At 48.3% G+C, this 17,379-nt stretch overlaps 1 protein-coding gene across 1 annotated transcript in view; it reads right to left on the reverse strand.

Annotated features, from left to right (window-relative positions):
• The window catches only part of COL23A1 (collagen type XXIII alpha 1 chain), a 348,083-nt gene extending 336,268 nt beyond the window's left edge, over positions 1–11,815 (reverse strand). The window contains exon 1 of the mRNA XM_030808513.1: positions 11,522–11,815. Coding sequence (XP_030664373.1) covers positions 11,522–11,815 — 294 coding nt within the window. The remainder of the gene's footprint in view (positions 1–11,521) is intronic.
• Positions 11,816–17,379: the final 5,564 nt, after the last annotated feature.

Here is a 17,379-nt window from a genome sequence, read left to right on the forward strand (position 1 = left end):
TTAGAAGTTGCCATTACCCATTTGCAAGCACCGCCTTCCCCTACCCACCCCCGCCCCCAAAAAATTTTGTGGTTACATCAGGAGAATAGATTTTCTCATTTACCAGTGTGAAGCGAGGCAGATGTGTGTGAAGCCTCTAGCTCACCAGGTTAACCATGAGCATTTCGCCGTGTTGCTGCCATACCGCATGATTACAAAAACAGACTTTTTTTTTTTTTTTGAGACAGAGGACTTTCTTAATTAAAGCAAATTGATTAGGTATTTGTGTGCCCTTTCACAATGAAAAATCCATACAATTATTTTCATGAATAATTTTATTTTTATTTTGGTCATGACTTTTTTAAATTAATGGAAAGTCTCAGTCTGCTCAAATGATAAACCAAAAAATGGGGTCATGAAGCAAATTCAGTCTTTGCCTTTCTTCAACAACCAACTCACATTTCTCTGCTCCTTGACTCAGAGGCTGGACATGTGCTAACAGCTTTTTTGCTTCTGTATATCCTTAATAGGATGGCAGAATCCCAGTGTTAAAAAAATCTTAAAGTCACAGCCTGTCACCATGGGACCTCCTGTGATTAGCAAACAGATGTAGACATTCCTTCCAGATTCAAAGAAAAAATTCTAATAACAGCAGCCATGTTCAGGGTGTACATGCTGAGCGCTTGGGACACATCCCCTTGTTTAATTCTCACAGAAACTTTGTGAGACAAATACTATAATCCCTGTTTAACAGATGGGCAAACTGAGGTTTGGAAAAACACTCATTTACTGGAGGTCACACAGCTGGAAAACAGCAGCGCTGGGATGTGAACCTGGGTGTCCTCAAGGCTGAAGTCTTTGTTTGTTTGTTTGTTTGTTTATTTGTTTGTTGTGAGACGGAGTCTTTCTCTGTCGCCCAGGCTAGAGTGTGGTGGCGAGATCTTGGCTCACTGCAACCTCTGCCTCCCAGGTTCAAGAGATTCTCCTGCCTCAGCTTCCCGAGTAGCTGGGATTACAGACACCCATTACCGCGCACAGCTAATTTTTGTACTTTTAGGAGAGACGGGGTTTCACCATGTTTGCCAGGCTGGTCTCGAACTGTTGACCTTGTGATCCACCTGCCTCAGACTCCCAAAGTGCTGGGATTACAGGCGTGAGCCACCGCATCTGGCCAATGCTGAAGTCTTCCCTGCCACTCCACGCATCCATCACTTACAGATGTCTGCAAGGATGTCTGCACTCGCAGAAAAAGCTGCTGCTCAAAGCCAAATCATTGTTTCCACCAGTTCTGCCATGAGGCTGTGGAAAGGGCTGGGGATTAGGAGTGAGGCTACTGGGTCACCTAGGTTCAGGTGCCACTGCCACCAGGGGCCAATCGCTGCCCCTCTCTGGGAGGCTGGATCCCATCTTACCCACGACAGAGCAGTTGTAAAGAGGAGGCTGTTAAGAAACTAGAGAATGGCCGGGCGCGGTGGCTCACACCTGTAATCCCGGCACTTTGGGAGGCCGAGACGGGTGGATCACGAGGTCAGGAGATCGAGACCATCCTGGCTAACACGGTGAAACCCCGTCTCTACTAAAAAATACAAAAATTAGCCGGGCGTGGTGGCGGGCGCCTGTAGTCCCAGCTACTCGGGAGGCTGAGGCAGAAGAATGGCGTGAACCCGGGAGGCAGAGCTTGCAGTGAGCTGAGATCCCACCACTGCACTCCAGCCTGGGCGAAAGAGCGAGACTCTGTCTCAAAAAAAAAAAAAAAAAAAAAAAAGAAAGAAACTAGAGGACATGAGGCCGGGCATGGTGGCTCACACCTGTAATCTCAGCACTTTGGGAGGCCAAGGCGGGTGGATCACTTGAGATCAGGAGTTAGAGAACCGTCTGGCCAACATGGTGAAACTGCATCTCTACTAAAAATACTAAACTTAGCCGGGTGTGATGGCGTATGCCTGTAATCCCAGCTACTCCAGAGGCTGAGGCAGTAGAATCACTTGAACCCAAGAGGCGGAGGCTGCAGCGAGCCGAGATCGTACCATTGTACTCCAGTGTGGGCGACAGACTGAGACTCCATCTCAAAAAAAAAAAAAAAAAGGAAAAGAAACTAGAGGACATGTGAATCCCCTGCCCCAGGCACACATGGGACGCACACAGTTGTTTCTCCTGTGGCCTCTAGGAGTACGCCAACACGTGACTTTCAGAGGACATCTGCAAGCTTATTTTTTTCTCCCAATGGTTCGTGCTTAGTCCTGAAATATGTTTCTGGACATGATGAAGGGATGTTCTCTGAGTGCCTATGTCAACAGTTAAAGATTAATCCTGATTCAACACATGATGAAAATTGCATAAGGGAGAAAGCTGGAGGTGGTGTGTGGCCTCTGGAGAATTTTCCCAAACTGAATTACATTCGTTCACATAATGACAAATCACAGTGAGGACCAAGCGCAGTGCCTGGCACCACTAAATGCTGCTCAAGAAAGGTTTCTGGCTGGGTGTGGTTGGCTCATGCCTATAATCTCAACACTTTGGAAGGCCAAGGTAGGAGGGTTGCTTGAGCCCAGCAGTGAAAGACCAGCCTGGTCAACATAGCAAGACAAAAACTTTACAAATTAGCCAGCTGTGGTGGTGCTCACCTGTAGTCCCAGCTACTCGGGAGGCTAAGGCGGAAGGATCACCTGAGTCCAGGAGTGGAGGCTGCAGTGAGCTGTCATCACGCCACCGCACACCTGCCTGGGTGACAGAGCGAGACTCTATCTCAAAAAGAAATAAAGTTTCCGCACCAAACCGATACAGGAGCCTAATTCTGAAATGAAACCTTCAAACTTAAAGGCTTTCTTTGTTATCAATTGCTTTTTGCTTTCGACAACAATGATAAATCCAACTGAAATTAAAAATTCAACTAAAAGATATATTGAATCCACATTGCCCATTATAAAACTTGAAGCACAATTTCGTAATGGTCCCACAGCTTCCGAATACCACAGGAGGAGAAACCTGTCTGTCTCAAACTCAGGTGTTCTAAAATTAAAACGAGGCTGAGGGTGGTGGCTCATGCCTGTAATCCCAGCACTTTGGGAGGCCAAGGCAGGCGAATCACCTGAGGTCAGGAGTTCAAGACCATCCTGGCCAACATGGTGAAACTCTGACTCTACTAAAAATACAAAAATTAGCCAGGCGTGGTGGCGCATCCTGTAATCCCAGCTACTCAGGAGGCTGAGGCAGGAGAATCGCTTGAACCCGGGAGACAGAGGTTGCAGTGAGCCAAGATCATGCCACTGCACTGCAGCCTGGGTGACAGAGTAAGATTCTGTCTCAAAAAAAAAAAAAAATTAAAACGAAAAACAAAGCCCGAAAGACATCCTTCCATATCCAGTTACTCCACAGCCCAAAGAATAGAAGAATGAAACTTTCCCCTCAAAACCACTGACTGTACCATTATCTGCACTAACAAAAGTAGGGGGAGGGTGTATGCCATGTTGCTAGTAGGATGCAGATTTTCTTGATGGGATATACAAGAATTTCTTGATGGGATATACGATACAGCCATCAAACATGACCCTAAAGATGATGCATCACCTGGAAAAATGTGTCTGATGTACAGTTTTAAAGCAAGGTATAAATGGTATGCATTCTGTGGTTAAAATTAGATGAGCAAATATCTGTCTACAGGATGGATGAGAAAGGATTATGCAGAAAGTTAAATAGCCCTTGGTTTAGGATGGTAAGATTACTGGGTGACATTCATCATGCTAAATCAAGACATAGCTTGCTTATTTAAAAAAGAAAAAAAGTGCAGGGCAGGGGGAACAGGTGCAGTAGCTTAGATCTGTAATCCCAGCATTTTGGGAGGCTGAGGCAGGAAGACTGTTTAAGGCCAGGAGTTCAATACTGCAGTGAGCTATGATCACACTACTGCACTCCAGCCTGGGAGACAGGACGAGACTCTATCTCAAAAAAAAAAAAAACAGAAAACAAAAAAAAGGAAGAGAGAGAAGGATGGGCAAGCCATCATGCCATTTCCCGACCTGAGAGCCTAGGTGAAGGAGGCAGCCACAGCTCAGCGGCAGCAGGAGCTGGAGCGCTAATGGGCACATCAAGGGGCAACAATACGATGTGCAGCTGCCTGGAGGAGAGCACTGTGAAGGATCTCCACCTCCCCAACACCCACCACTGCCCCAGGGAAGGACTCAAAATTATTTCGAGAGAAGGGAGACACGTAGAAATCTGTGGGGCAGAGAGGGCTCCTCTGAAGGCGCAGGATCACATCCACACTTCGCAAGGTCCTGAAAGCACAGGACAGTGGGGCACAGGGCTCGCAGCGCACCCCTGGCTGCGCCTGCTCCACCTCACAGCCAGAACTGAGGCTCAAAGAGGCCCCTAGGCTCCTCATCTAGAGCCTTCCCCTCCAGCCCTCAGCATTTTCCTCTTCCAGACTCCGCCCTCCAAAAGCACCAGGCAAGGCGTGACAACCCCCAAGCTATGCGCACCTCACCATTCCAAGTCCCAAGGACTTGGGGTACTCCCCAGACTCCCCAACTAGGCCAGAGACATCCTCTGAGAACACTCCCCATGAGAACATTCCCCAGGAAGCTGATGAAAGTGAGCAGAGAAACAGGGACCTGGGAGCAGGTGGCCTGACCTGGGCACACCCGCACTGTCCCAGACTGAGTGCCAAACCCGCATACACGGTTCGCAGACATTCGTCCTCATCATTCCCTTCTTCCAAGGCAGCCTGCAAACCTAAGGGAGCTCAGGCCTGGCCCTGCGTGCTCTTCCACCTCTGTAACATTTCTCCCCCTGTAAAACAATGACAGTAACCTTTGTCTGTACATCTCATGAGGCTGTTGTGGGGAATTTTTAGGATTTGAAATAAATTGTAAAGCTCACATTTTGTAAGCACAGCATATACAGAGAAACACAGATTTCGATACTGGCACAGATAAACCCAAATTTATCAATGTACATAAACCTCTACAGAACAAGCACCCACTGGCCACCCTACTGGATCAAAAATCCTTTCATTGAGTTTCATGCCATCGAGGTGGAATTTCTCTAGAACACAACTCCAGCTTAGAGCCCAGGCTTCTCACCCTATGCCTTGGATGGTCACCTACTGGTTTTACCGGCCCCATGTCCTCTCCCCTTTCTTCTAATAACAACACTCCGAATTGTCCTTTGGGATCAGCTTTCACTTCTTGGTCCCTAGAGCTCCAGTGGGGTTGATCGTGCACACACATGAACACACACACACAGACACAACTGAGCCTCGCCCATCGACAGGCTGCCCTGCAGGTCTCAGTGACCAGGGCAGGTAATCTGTATTGTTAGATGCAGGCCGTCTGCATTGATAAATGCAGGCAATCCACACTGGTCCATCAGAGGGAATTAGGGTATTTCTGCTGGGACTGTTGGTAAACAGAAACTAATGCTAAGGATGTGAATCTGGAGTTGCTGGAAGCTTCCCTGGCACTTTATGGGGAGAGTGAGGGCATCCTTGAGAAATATGGAGCCAAGAGGAAGAAACAAAATCCAGGCACCTCGAGCCGTGCCTACACAGACACTAGCCTGGACTTCTCCGTTACTCAAGCCAATTAATCCCCCCACCTTTTCTCCCCGATTTTTGTTTGTTGTTGAAACAGCCCCAGTCTGTCACCCAGGCTGGAGTGCAGTGGCACAATCATGGCTCACTGCAACCTCAAACACCTGGGCTCAAGCAATCCTCACACCTCAGTGTCTCGAGTAGCTGGGACTACAGGCTTGCACCACCACGCCCAGCTAATTATCTTTTTTTTTTGAGATGTACTCACCCAGGCTAGAGTACAGTGCCACGATCTTGGCTCACTGCACCTCCGCCTGCCGGATTCAAGTGATTCTCATGCCTCAGCCTCCCAAGTAGCTGGGATTACAGGCGCATGTCACCATACCTGGCTAAATTTTGTGGTTTTAGTAGAGACAGGGTTTCACCATGTTGTCCAGGCTGGTCTCGAACTCCTGACCTCAGGTGATCCACCTACCTTGGCCTCCCAAAACGCTGGGATTACAGGCATGAGCCACTGCACCTGGCCACACACACACACACACACACACACACACACACACACCCCTAGAAATAAATACATATATATATATATTTTCTTTTTTTTTAAACAGAAACTAGGTCTTGCTATATCGTCCAAGCTGGTCTTGAACTCCTGGGCTCGAGTTATGCACCCACCTTGGTCCCCCAAAGCACTGAGATTATAGGTGTGAGCCATCACGCCCCATCCTGAATTCTTTCAAATTGAAGCTGCACCATCTTGGAGTCATGTCACATTGCTATTTGAGGGCAAAAGGATCCAAAGGCATCTAGAAAGGTTGAAGCTAATGGGATGCTGCTCAGTGAGGGGAGGAGGGACAGCCTGCTCTGGCGACCGTGACTCTAACTGCACCCACTCTGGAAGGGGACTTGGAGGCCACAGTCAGATATGGCTGCTAAGAAAGCCAAGGAGCTGGGGGAAAGGCAGGATAGGAGGGGGTAACAGAGCTTCCCACACACACCGAGTGGGTGCAGGTGCACTGTGTGTGCTCTCTGGGTAGACTGACTGCCTTGGTCCTTGGGGGCTGGGGAGTGGCTGGTCACCTCCAGCCTAGTGTCCCCTTCCCTTCCTGCAGTGAGGGAAGTGCTACCGTTCTCTGCATGTGCTACGATATGGGAAAGCTGGCAAGCAATGTCCTAGAGTGCCACCCTTAGTCACTCACTTCGGGTGCGGAACACATCCACTCAAGGGTTAAAGGCCAAAGACTGCAACCAACGGGACTGTGCCAGAGACAATCCCAAACCCATCAACCTTCCCTTCAGCTGTGGCTGGCAGCACAGCTGGACGGCAGAGCCCCAAGGGAGGCAGAAATCTTGCGGTTGAAGAATATCCCCAAAATGTGGTGCTTGGGAAACACCAAAGTGGAAGGAAGGCCCAGTTATGAAAACTTAGGCGGGCCAGTGGATGACTGAACCCCCGCTCTACCCCATCCTCCTCTGGGGTGACAGCAGAAACATTCCATGGCCCCAGCAGACACTGGGGTAGCACTCCACAGCTGACCCTGGGGTAACACTCGTGGTCCTGGCTGACGCTTGGGTAACACTCTGGCCCCAGCTGACTCTAGGGAACACTCCGCAGCCCTGACTGATGTGAGGGTAACACTCCACAGCCCTGGTTGACGCTGGGGTAACATTCCATGTCCCTGGTTGACGCTGGGGTAACGCTCTACAGCACTGGCTGACTCTGTTCGTTGCTCCCCAGTAGCATATGCCCAGTCTTCCTTCCTACTAAAGCCTCAATTCTGTTCCAGTGGTAATACGCCCAGCCTTAGGGGATGAGTCAAGATTGGCCAAAGCCTCCTATGGCAATTGCATTACCCTTGCCAGTGACAGGGGGATGGTGACCCCGTGACCTAGCTCTGGCTAGTGGCTGTAAGTCTGCTGAAAGGTGGGAAAGTTTTCCCCTGAATTGAAATTAAAGAGACAACCTCTCAAGAAGACAGCTCTCTTCCCTGCCCCCTTTTCCCTTCTACCAGGCTACTCTTGGGTGAAGACATAGGTTCACAGCTGCAGCAGCCACCTTGTGACCATGAGGAAAGGACAAGAGAATGGCAGACACTGAGTGGTACTCAGCTGTCGTCAAGTCGTTGACAGACCCGGGATGTGTTTACCGTCTTCCAAGTTTCTCCTGTGGTGTGTGGTAAGTAAGGACACTCGGATATTCTGTTACTTGCCATCAAAAGCATATTTACCATCCTGTACTTTTCCTGTCTGTTATCATATTTGCATACATAGGAGTTATGACCACGCTATCAGAGGAGAGGCAGTGGAAGAGGTTGGATGACAGAGCTGGTAAATGGTGGGACCAGGCCTCAAGCTCTCTTCTGCTGATAGGAAACCTCAGGCACGGTCTGCTCTGCTCTGCCTCTGGTATAAATTCATTCAGCTTACAGATTCCCCAGTGTCAGGTGCCATGCCTCAAACCTTCAAAGCTAATGTGGAAAAGTCCAATCCAAAATGACAAAATACGTCTATGAAAGGAACGCCCCAATCCTTGACTCGTTCTAAACATGCTACTATTATTATAAAGCTCTCCCGAACTGTGGCAAAGGAAAAAAAAAAAAAAAAAGGACAAAAAAAGAGTGGAGAGAGAAAGTGAGCACCAGGAAGTCATTGAAAGGAAACTTTTTTTGTTGTTTTGGGAGCCAGGAAATGTCAAGGAAACAAATGTAGCTATGATTTACACTGCACCACCAGTTGTGCCATGGAATTCAAAAATAGGCATCTTAATTAAAACTGACAGCAGAGAGCAGCCCTGACAAGTAGACAAACCACCAAAGAGGCTGAAAAATCTCCATTTGACTCTGGGTTGACAGTATTTAACCAATATATAGAGTTGATAAGAGAGAAGGAAAATGCATAAACTTTACTCGAGCCTCTGGGCTTTTCTTGTTTTCAAACTGATTGGTCTGGACAATGGAAGGCCAACAGCCAACAATAAATCCATTGTAAGCTAGCATGGTCTCCTCTGAATACAACTAAATATTTCTTTAATCCTTGCATTACATTTTTTACTGTATTATGAAAGCCATGTATTCTAAAGTTTTAAGCTTGTATAACATTGTAACTATAGGTATAAGATGGGGGGATTGATTACTTAGGCAACCTATTTAAAGCACTTTAAGAGGAAAATATTAGATTTTTTTTGCATGAATATTTTCACATCATAGTGAAGATACAATCGTTCATGGCTCTTACTCAGAAATCTTGTTTATCTCTTCCTTTGTGTACCATGGGAAGGGTCTTTAATGATCATGAGTTGACATGAATATTCCTTTCTTGTAGCTTCTGTATCTTCATTATCGGGCACATCAGCCAGTCCCAGAAAAAGTTATTTCACAGTTCTGTTCCCAAGGGAACAAAGAGAGTGGGTCCCATATTAACAGTGGCTTTTGTTGGCTTTTTTTTCCCCCTGACATTAAAGCCATGTATGGTTGGCAAGGATGTCTTTTCTTTAATGTGGACATGGTTTCTGCCTCCGGTTCTCTGGAAACAAGTTTGCTGTAGGACAAGCTGCCCGCACACTCACATACACAACTACTTCAGCGCTGGCTTAAAAGAGGCCTCACCGAGAACAAATCAGAACTGAAAAACAGCTTCAAGTACAAATGTTCTTTTCTTCCGACATTTTCAGTTCAATATTTATTTGGCTTTCATATCTAATGGCTTGAAAAAGTATCTATACATCTAATTAGAGTTAATTACTCCCTCCCCATATGTGCCTCCCACAGTGCTCTCCTCCCAGCCAAGGAACTCATTGTCACCGGCCAGGCTGTGTACATTTCCCATCCAGTGACATTCACAAGGAGAATAGCTCCTAGCAGAAACAGGCTGGTACCCTAGGAGAGAGAAGCTGTCTCACAGGGGCCACCCAAACCAGAAGTTCAACCCCAACTGCATTCATACTGCACCATCTCTGACTCTCCACTGGCGGGAAAACCCAGCCAGCTTACACTCCACGCACAGCATGCACCTCAGATACCTGGGATTAGTGGGTAGGACCACGTGTGAATGGCACAGCAAATTCTCCAGAAGGCAGGCTTCCCTGGATTCTAAATTTTTCTCTTGCCTTTCTAATCAAGAACAGAGAGAGAGAGAGAGAACACACACCCTGTCCAATAACTCATTGTTCAAGCACTATAGTTCACCCAGGTAAAATTCAGTGCTGCCGGGCGAAGCCTGGGAGAGCAACTGCACAGTCTCTCCCGCTGAAGTTCAGGACTCAAAAATCAACACTTCCCAGCAGTGGCTGCCTGCCCAGGATGCCCCTCCCTCCTAAAATAGACACAATTTGTAGTTCCTTGTAAAATGGTTGTATCAGGACTTCTGATTTACTCAATCAGGGTTTACTTTTATTTTATTTACTCAATCAGGGTTTATTTTTAGCAAATATTATTTACTCAATCAGGGTTTATTTTATTATTGCGGTTTATTTTTAGCAAATATTATTTACTCAATCAGGGTTTATTTTATTATTGCGGGTTTTTTTAGCAAATAAGAGAGGCCTCCTATGAGAAAGAGCAGCCGCACTTACAGCACTAACAGGTAGAAACTTTACTGGCCCTCCATAAATCAGTTCAACACCCTGGTCTCCAGGGATTTGCCAAAAGATAATGGGCGGCAATTATGAAACCATCGCCAGGAGTTGCCAACAGGGCTCAGAGAGAGTTCTGAAGTCTGCAGGCCCTTTCAAGGGTAAAATAGGAAATCATTTCATGAAGCAGCAATTTTACCCAGAACCCAGCTGGAAGAGATGTGATCCTAGCTTAAATTAAAGTGACTAAGAAACAGGTGGGGTGAACAAGGAGCTGTGGTACGCAGTCATCTTCTCCCACTTTCCTTTGGAGTCCAAAGGAACTCAACATTGGAAACACAGCTGGATACATTAATAAAGATCCCAGCTGGGCAGTCTAGGGAACTGGGGGTGAACAGGCCAGTCCTCCCTCTCCTCCACCTTGAAACCCTGCCTGTTTTCACACAGCAATTGAGGATGCCCCCTTGGACAGTGACCTTGGGGGTCTGGGGCAGCCATCTATCCCAGGAGGAGGAGGAAGGCTCGGCAGGGGAGGCTCTGGCCAGCCCACCAGGGCCTGCCCAGTTTTGTGGGGAGGGGAACTGCCGCACATGCCGCACAAAAGGTGGAGGCTTTGACCAACATGTTGGGTGAGGGCTTTGAGGACCCAAAGGTGGCTCTTTCTTTGAAGACCCACAGCAGCAATCTTAACCCTTAGAAGTGTCACAGAGCCTCATATGAGCTTTCAAGTTAGCTGTGGAAGTCGCGATTCCCAGGTAAGGGATGGGAAATTCGGGATGTCCTGCGAGCCCACGCCCCAGATGGCACCTCCTGAAACCAGAATCCAGGTCCTCCACCCCCGATTGTTTCTCCTTCCCCGCATCTTACCAAGTCATGTGGGCGCCCCCACCCCCATCCCCGAGGCCTCAGTGCGACGGTGATGGCTCAGCCTTGGGGCCTGAGCTGCTGGAGACACACTGGAGCACAGAGGGGCCCAGCCCCCGGGCCTGTCTGAGGCTTTCCTCCGCCGTGACCGCCGCCTCTCCAGGTGCACCAGCGTTGGCTAGGAACAGTAGGTGCTACTGGTCACAGTCACCAGATGCTTCCCACGAGCCTCAGCTTTATCCCCGACTCTGGCCGCCGGCGGGAAGCGGCGTGTCCGAGCGCACACCCCGTGGAGACTGACCCTAGGTCTGTTACTCCAAAGTCCCTAGTCTCTCCTTCCCCTTTCCCGCGGCCGCCTGCCTGGCACGGGACCCTGAGGCCGGAGCAGAGACCGCAAAACCCCTTGGGGCCGGCACCCCCAGCCTCCGCCTTGGCGCAGACGTGCCCATCTCTGGGACGGCCCCGAGCGCACGCAGCCGGCGGGCGACCCTCCTCCCAGAGACCTGCACGCTGCCCCCGGCTCCCAGCCTCAACCCGACACACCCAAGTCCGCCCCAGCCACGCGCCCCGACGCTCACCTCCCGCAGCAGGCGCTCCAGGTGCGGCTCGGCCCAGGCGTCCAGGGCGCCTGGCGGCCCCGCGCGCCGCAGCAGCTCCCGCTCCTCCTCGAGCGCCGCCACCCGGCCCTGCAGCGCGGCCGCCTGGACACCCAGCAGCAGGCAGGCAGCCGCCGAGCCCACGGAGAGCAGCAGGCACAGCGCGCTCACCGCTCGGGACCCGGCCGTCGTCGCCGAGCGCCCTCCGCCGCCGCCGCCCGCCGCATTGCCCTTCCCCGCGTCGTCGCCGCCACCGGCGCGCTCGCCTGGGCCCATGGAGCGTCCGTCGCGCGTGGACTCTCCGAGGGGGCGGTGCTGAGCTGGGGCAGAGGCTGAGTGCGAGAGGAGCAGGCGGGACAGCCCGAGGCACGAGGTCCGCCGGGCGCCGGGCTTAGCCTCCGGGTAGCAGCGGATCGCCGCGCACGCCCCCTTAGCCGCCGCCAGCTCCTCCACAGCGGCCACTTTGGGCAGTTTCCTCTATGCAAATAGACCCTGCCAGAAAAGGAGCAGGGACCCACCCAGGGGAGGAGCGGCCGGGCTGGCCCCGCGCGGCGAGGGGGCGGGGGCGAGGAAGGAGCTAGCTCCTCGGAGCCACCCGTCCGCGCCAGGCTGATCCCACGCGCAGCGCGCACCTCTGCCCTCACCTATCCCGGGCGCCGGCACCCGCCCCCGCACGCACCTCTGAGGCTTTTCCAGCCCAAGTCCGCACTGTGGACCCCAGAGGTCGGAGGGGCGCCCAGCGACACCGCGCCCCTTCTGCAGCCCACCCCGGGCTGGAGCACCCATCACTCGCGCCTTAGCGCATTCCTGTAAACTTGTGAATTAACCTTTCTGACACTTGTAAAAGTTCAAAACTTCAAATCCTGTGAAAAACTTAGTGGGTCTGTCCTAGGTGGTGGATTAGCGCCGCTTCGTGGCGGAAAGCGACCTCTGCGCACTCACATTTAGAGAGGCAGGGTCGAGATTGCGCCAAATAGAAATACGCCTCTTAGAATCTTGTCACGAGTTCTTAGCTGCCGGACTTCGGTGCGGGAAACAAAAATGGTAAGACTGTTGTGGCCTAGAGAGGGCTTTTGAGAAAACTGAGACTATAACGAATGGGAAAGATTCAGAAAATGAACTCCAGGTAGTCTTGTTCAACTGATGACTTAATTCTGTATTAGACGCACAACTTGGCCGAAAATTATGATCTAGGATGCACCACACTTAACGTGTACTGCGATTCTGCTGCAAATTTAAATCACAGGGCTGAGGCAAGAAGGCTGTGGCGTACAGCCTGGGTCCAGAGAACAGAATGAGTGGCACTAACAAGTCTTGGCAGGAAAGGGAAGAACTGCTGGAAGTCAGGCTGGGTTCAGATTCCTACCAGGCATATTCATGCCCTAAATGGGTCCCAGGTAACTCTTTCTCTTAACTCCTGTAATACCTAAATAAAACAACAAACCAGTAGCTCAGATCTTTGTGATTTGAGTAACCCCCCAACCATTTTTTTTTTTTTTTAAGAAAAATACATTATATCCATCTTCTCTCTCACTCTCTGGATATCTTCTGGTTGTCTAATTTCTGTGGATACTCACCTTTTAGAACTGTTGAGCGCCTCTGGCTAACGTGTTCCGTCTCCTTCCCTTAATTCAGAGGGGAACCCCTGAGATGGCCGGGGGTTATGCTTGATAGCCTTGGCTCTGTGCTAAAGTCTAGTGTATGCCCAATAGAATGAAAAGTACTTGTGCTAAGCAAACTTGACACTCTATTCTGAAAAGAGGCCAACACCCTCTTACAAGTCAGCACTACATTTCTTACAGGCACATAAACTGCACACCACCTATGTTAATGTTACTGCATGTATTGCTTGCCATGTTCCAGAAGCTTCTGTGTATTGAAAACGCCAAGCTCACTGGCCCCTGGGCCTCTGCCCTTGCCTACCACCTCACTACCTGCATTCCTGCTCTCAGATCGTTGAACAGCAAGCCCCCCCTCATCCTCCAGGTCAAGGTCCTCAACCTCACTGCTTCTAAAAGACCTTCCCAGACTGCCCAATTTAAGGTGGCCCACAGGATTAATCAGGGAATTGGGGCAGCTGAATTAAGATGGAAATACTGTCTACAACTCATTCTAAAAGACAAAAAAGAAAATGACTTACTTGTGTCCATTAGGGTCCTGGAAGAATAGATGGCATCCTCAGAGAGGGTGACTCAAGACAGCCTGAATGTAGAGCCACTTCACAAAGTGGAGATCAGAGGGGCCAGCAGGGGAGGCCAAAGCAGCACTTTGCGGGTATTGACAGTGGGCGGCCATTACCATCCCTAACTGGGAACCCTGGGGAACTTGGAGCTATAGAAGAGGGCTGCTCCACAGCACCTGTGGCCCTTGGTTAAGGGGAACAGCCTCTGCAAAGCCATGGCTTGAAAGGGAGAGAGCTCACAGAATGAATACTCAACCGCTCTCTCCTGCTCTCTGATCTACTGGGGCCTTCCAATGACCAGACTTCCAGGGCACGGGGCCAGCCTCCTAAAGGGCAGAGAGCAGAGGCAGAAGGGTGAAGGGCAGATCTTGAGGGGGAATGAAAGAATATCCACTAACCTATCGTGTGCAGCATCACCTAACAGGTAGACAGCACTTACACCAATCCCGCTACTGCTGCCTATGAATGGCGAATCTGTCAGCAATAGACTAAACAAAGTACACCTCAGGGAGACTAACTGGCCACCTGGTGGCAAACCAACTACTTTGGATTCCCTCCTTCCTGCAAGGGCCAGTGGTTTGCCCCTCACAGGGACAACACCAGGTGTGGGATTGTCTTTCCTGCCTACAGAGCCTCAGCCAGCATTGCTATCCTTACAGAATGCCCAACCCACAGGTACAGGATCTCACACACCACCACACCCAACCAGGGCACCCATTTTACAGTAAAGGTCTGGGGCTGAACCCATGGACCAAGGAATCCACTGGTTGTGTTGCATCCTGCACTGGTCAGGAGCAATCAGCCTCACAGAATACTGGAACTGCCTTCTGAAGGCACAGATGAAGCACCAGCTTAGAGACCACTACCTGAAGGATTTGGTGCCATCTCTCAGGATGTAGTGTGTGTGTTAAATCAGGAGCCTCTGTATGATGCTGTGCTCCCAGTAAGAATACGTGGGTCCACGAACCCAGGGGTAGAAGCACTAGCCATCCCTCCCCATGACCCCGTGGGGGATGTTATGCTGTTAGAGTTAGAGGTCCTAGTTCTCAAAGGGGTTACATTCTTGCCAGGGGACACAGTAGGGGTTCCATTAAACTATAAGCTATTGCTGCCACCCAGGGCACTTTGAACTCTGTATAGAGGGACCTGACATCAAGAAGGCACCATTTGGCAGAGGCAATTGACCCTAATGAGGAGGAAGAGGTAGGGCTGCTTTCATACAATGGGGGCAGGAAAGAATAGGCCGGGCACCTCATGATACGCCTTTGCGCAATGGCAACCGGAACAAAAATGTGTAGCAACCCTGAGCTGATGATCTACAAACGCTCAGACTCTTGGAGATAAAAGAAGCATATCAAACTATTTTATAAAATAGGGATTATTTGGGTCAGATAGGGTGGACAACCACTGAAGAAGTAATGTCAATAATGAAAAGGTTCAAATATGTTCAAACTGCTGTTCAAGAAGGCATGGATATGTAATCCAGTTTATAAAAATTTTCAGCAGAAAATTGTTTAAATTAAGCCACAAGGTTTAAAGGGATAGCAAAGGGTGCTGTTTTGTTTTTTTTTTTTTAAGGTAATGCTATTTAAGAAAATTTTTTTAAGAAGGCAATGTTAAAAAAGGCACCAAGTTTTGATTCAATGCCCAGATTCTAGTTCTGGCTCCACTAATTTCTCACAGTATAAACTGAAACAAGCTATAGACCCTCATTATTTATTTATTTATTTATTATTATTATTTTTTAGAGGTGGGGGTCTCACTATATTGCCCAGGCTGCTCTCGAACTCCTGGGGTCGAGCAATCCTTCTGCCTCGGCCTCCCAAATGCTGGGATTACAGGTGTGAGCCACCATGCCTGGCCACCTTTTTGTTTTTAAAACAGAGATATTGACATGGACCAGATTTACTATCCTACTATTTAAAACAACTAAAAAGCCAAAAAAAAAAAAAAACTGTATGAAAGAGCAGTTTTTGAGACACCAGACATCAGGCATCAAAGGCCAGTGATCCTTGGGAGACAGGAAACAAAGTGAACCCAAGGATTGCCCTGGGTTCCTACTGTGGAGAGATTTTTCAGGACGCAGTGCCGGTAGAGCCAGCCAAAAGTGAAGACAGAAAGCTGAGTCCAGGGAGGCCAAAGCAGTTAGAATTTGCAGAGGAGAGGACAGGAGAGGGGAGAGCTGCACAGAGAATTAGAGATCTGCAACTGGTCCCCCTGAAGCCTTCACCTGAGGACTCATCAGCATCCATGTGTGAGGAAACTACCAGAGGCCAGGACGGAATAACCCCAAAGGATTAGACTCTAATAATTGGCAAACACAAACCCCACAGCTCACACAAAGCCATGCATAGTTCTTCCTACCAACCAGTGTGGAAAATCTGGTAACTCAGAGAACATTGGGTAGAGTTACTCAAAAGGTTTTTGCCTCGATAGTGGGGAAAATACTAGCCCTAGACTAATTGCTGCCCTGGTCCTGTCTAACAAAGCTTAAAACCCAAACCTGAAGAGATCAAACTGATTCAAATACTTAATCATGTCCCACAATAAAGCATACAGAATTTTACCCAATAAAGTAAAACAAAAGGTAAAATTACCAGGCATGCAAAGCAGCAAGAAAATATGACCCATAATAGAAGAAAATGCAATCAATCAAAACCAACCCAGAAATGACAGAGATAACAGAAATAGTAGTAAGCAAAGCTATTAAAAGCTATAACTGTATTCCATATGTTCAAGGAACTAGAGGGAAGATTTAACATGTTAAGTAGAGATATGAAAGATATCTTTTAAAAAGACTTAAAATTCTAGAGATTAAAATGGTAATGTTTGAGGTGAAAAATATATTGGATGACATTAAAGGCAAATTAGACACTTTGGGGCAAAAGATCAATGAACTTAAAAATATATCAATATAAGCAAAATGAAACAGTGAGAAAAAGACTGAAAAAAGTGAAGAGCATCAGTGATCTGTGCAATCACTTCAAGTGGCCTAATGCATGTATAACTGGAGTCCCTGGGGGAGAGGGCAGAAGAAAATGTTTGAATAATGGCTGAAAAAAATTTCCAAATTTGATAAGAACTATAAACCCACACACACATATCCAATAATTTCAAGAAACCCATGCACAAGAAACATGAAGACAACAACACAAGCCACGTTATAATCAAAATGCTTGAAATGAGTGAAAGAAAACAATGTAACCAGAAAAAGAGACATAAATACAGTAACAAGGATAACAGCAGATTTCTTTGTTGGAAACAATGCAACCCAGAAGATAGGTAAGCAACATCTTTTGTCAACCTCGAATTTTATATCCAGCAAAATTACCTTTCAAAAAACAAAGGCTGAAGAGAGACTCCTAGACATACAAAAGCTGAAAAAATTCATCCACCATCAGACCCACAATTTTAAAAATGTTAATGGAAGTAATTCAGGCAGAAGAAAAACCATGCCAGATGGAAATATGAACTTACACAAGGACTGAAGAGCATAGAAAATACTAACTCTGTGGGTAAATATAGGCTTCTTTTCTTATTATTTAAATCTCTTTTAAAGGTAATCAATGGTTTAAAGCTATATATATATATACACACACATATATATACACATACATATACATACATATATACACATATATACACACATATATACATA

Source organism: Nomascus leucogenys, unplaced genomic scaffold (genome assembly GCF_006542625.1).
Source record: "Nomascus leucogenys isolate Asia unplaced genomic scaffold, Asia_NLE_v1 Super-Scaffold_3019, whole genome shotgun sequence".
Taxonomy (NCBI): domain Eukaryota; kingdom Metazoa; phylum Chordata; class Mammalia; order Primates; family Hylobatidae; genus Nomascus; species Nomascus leucogenys.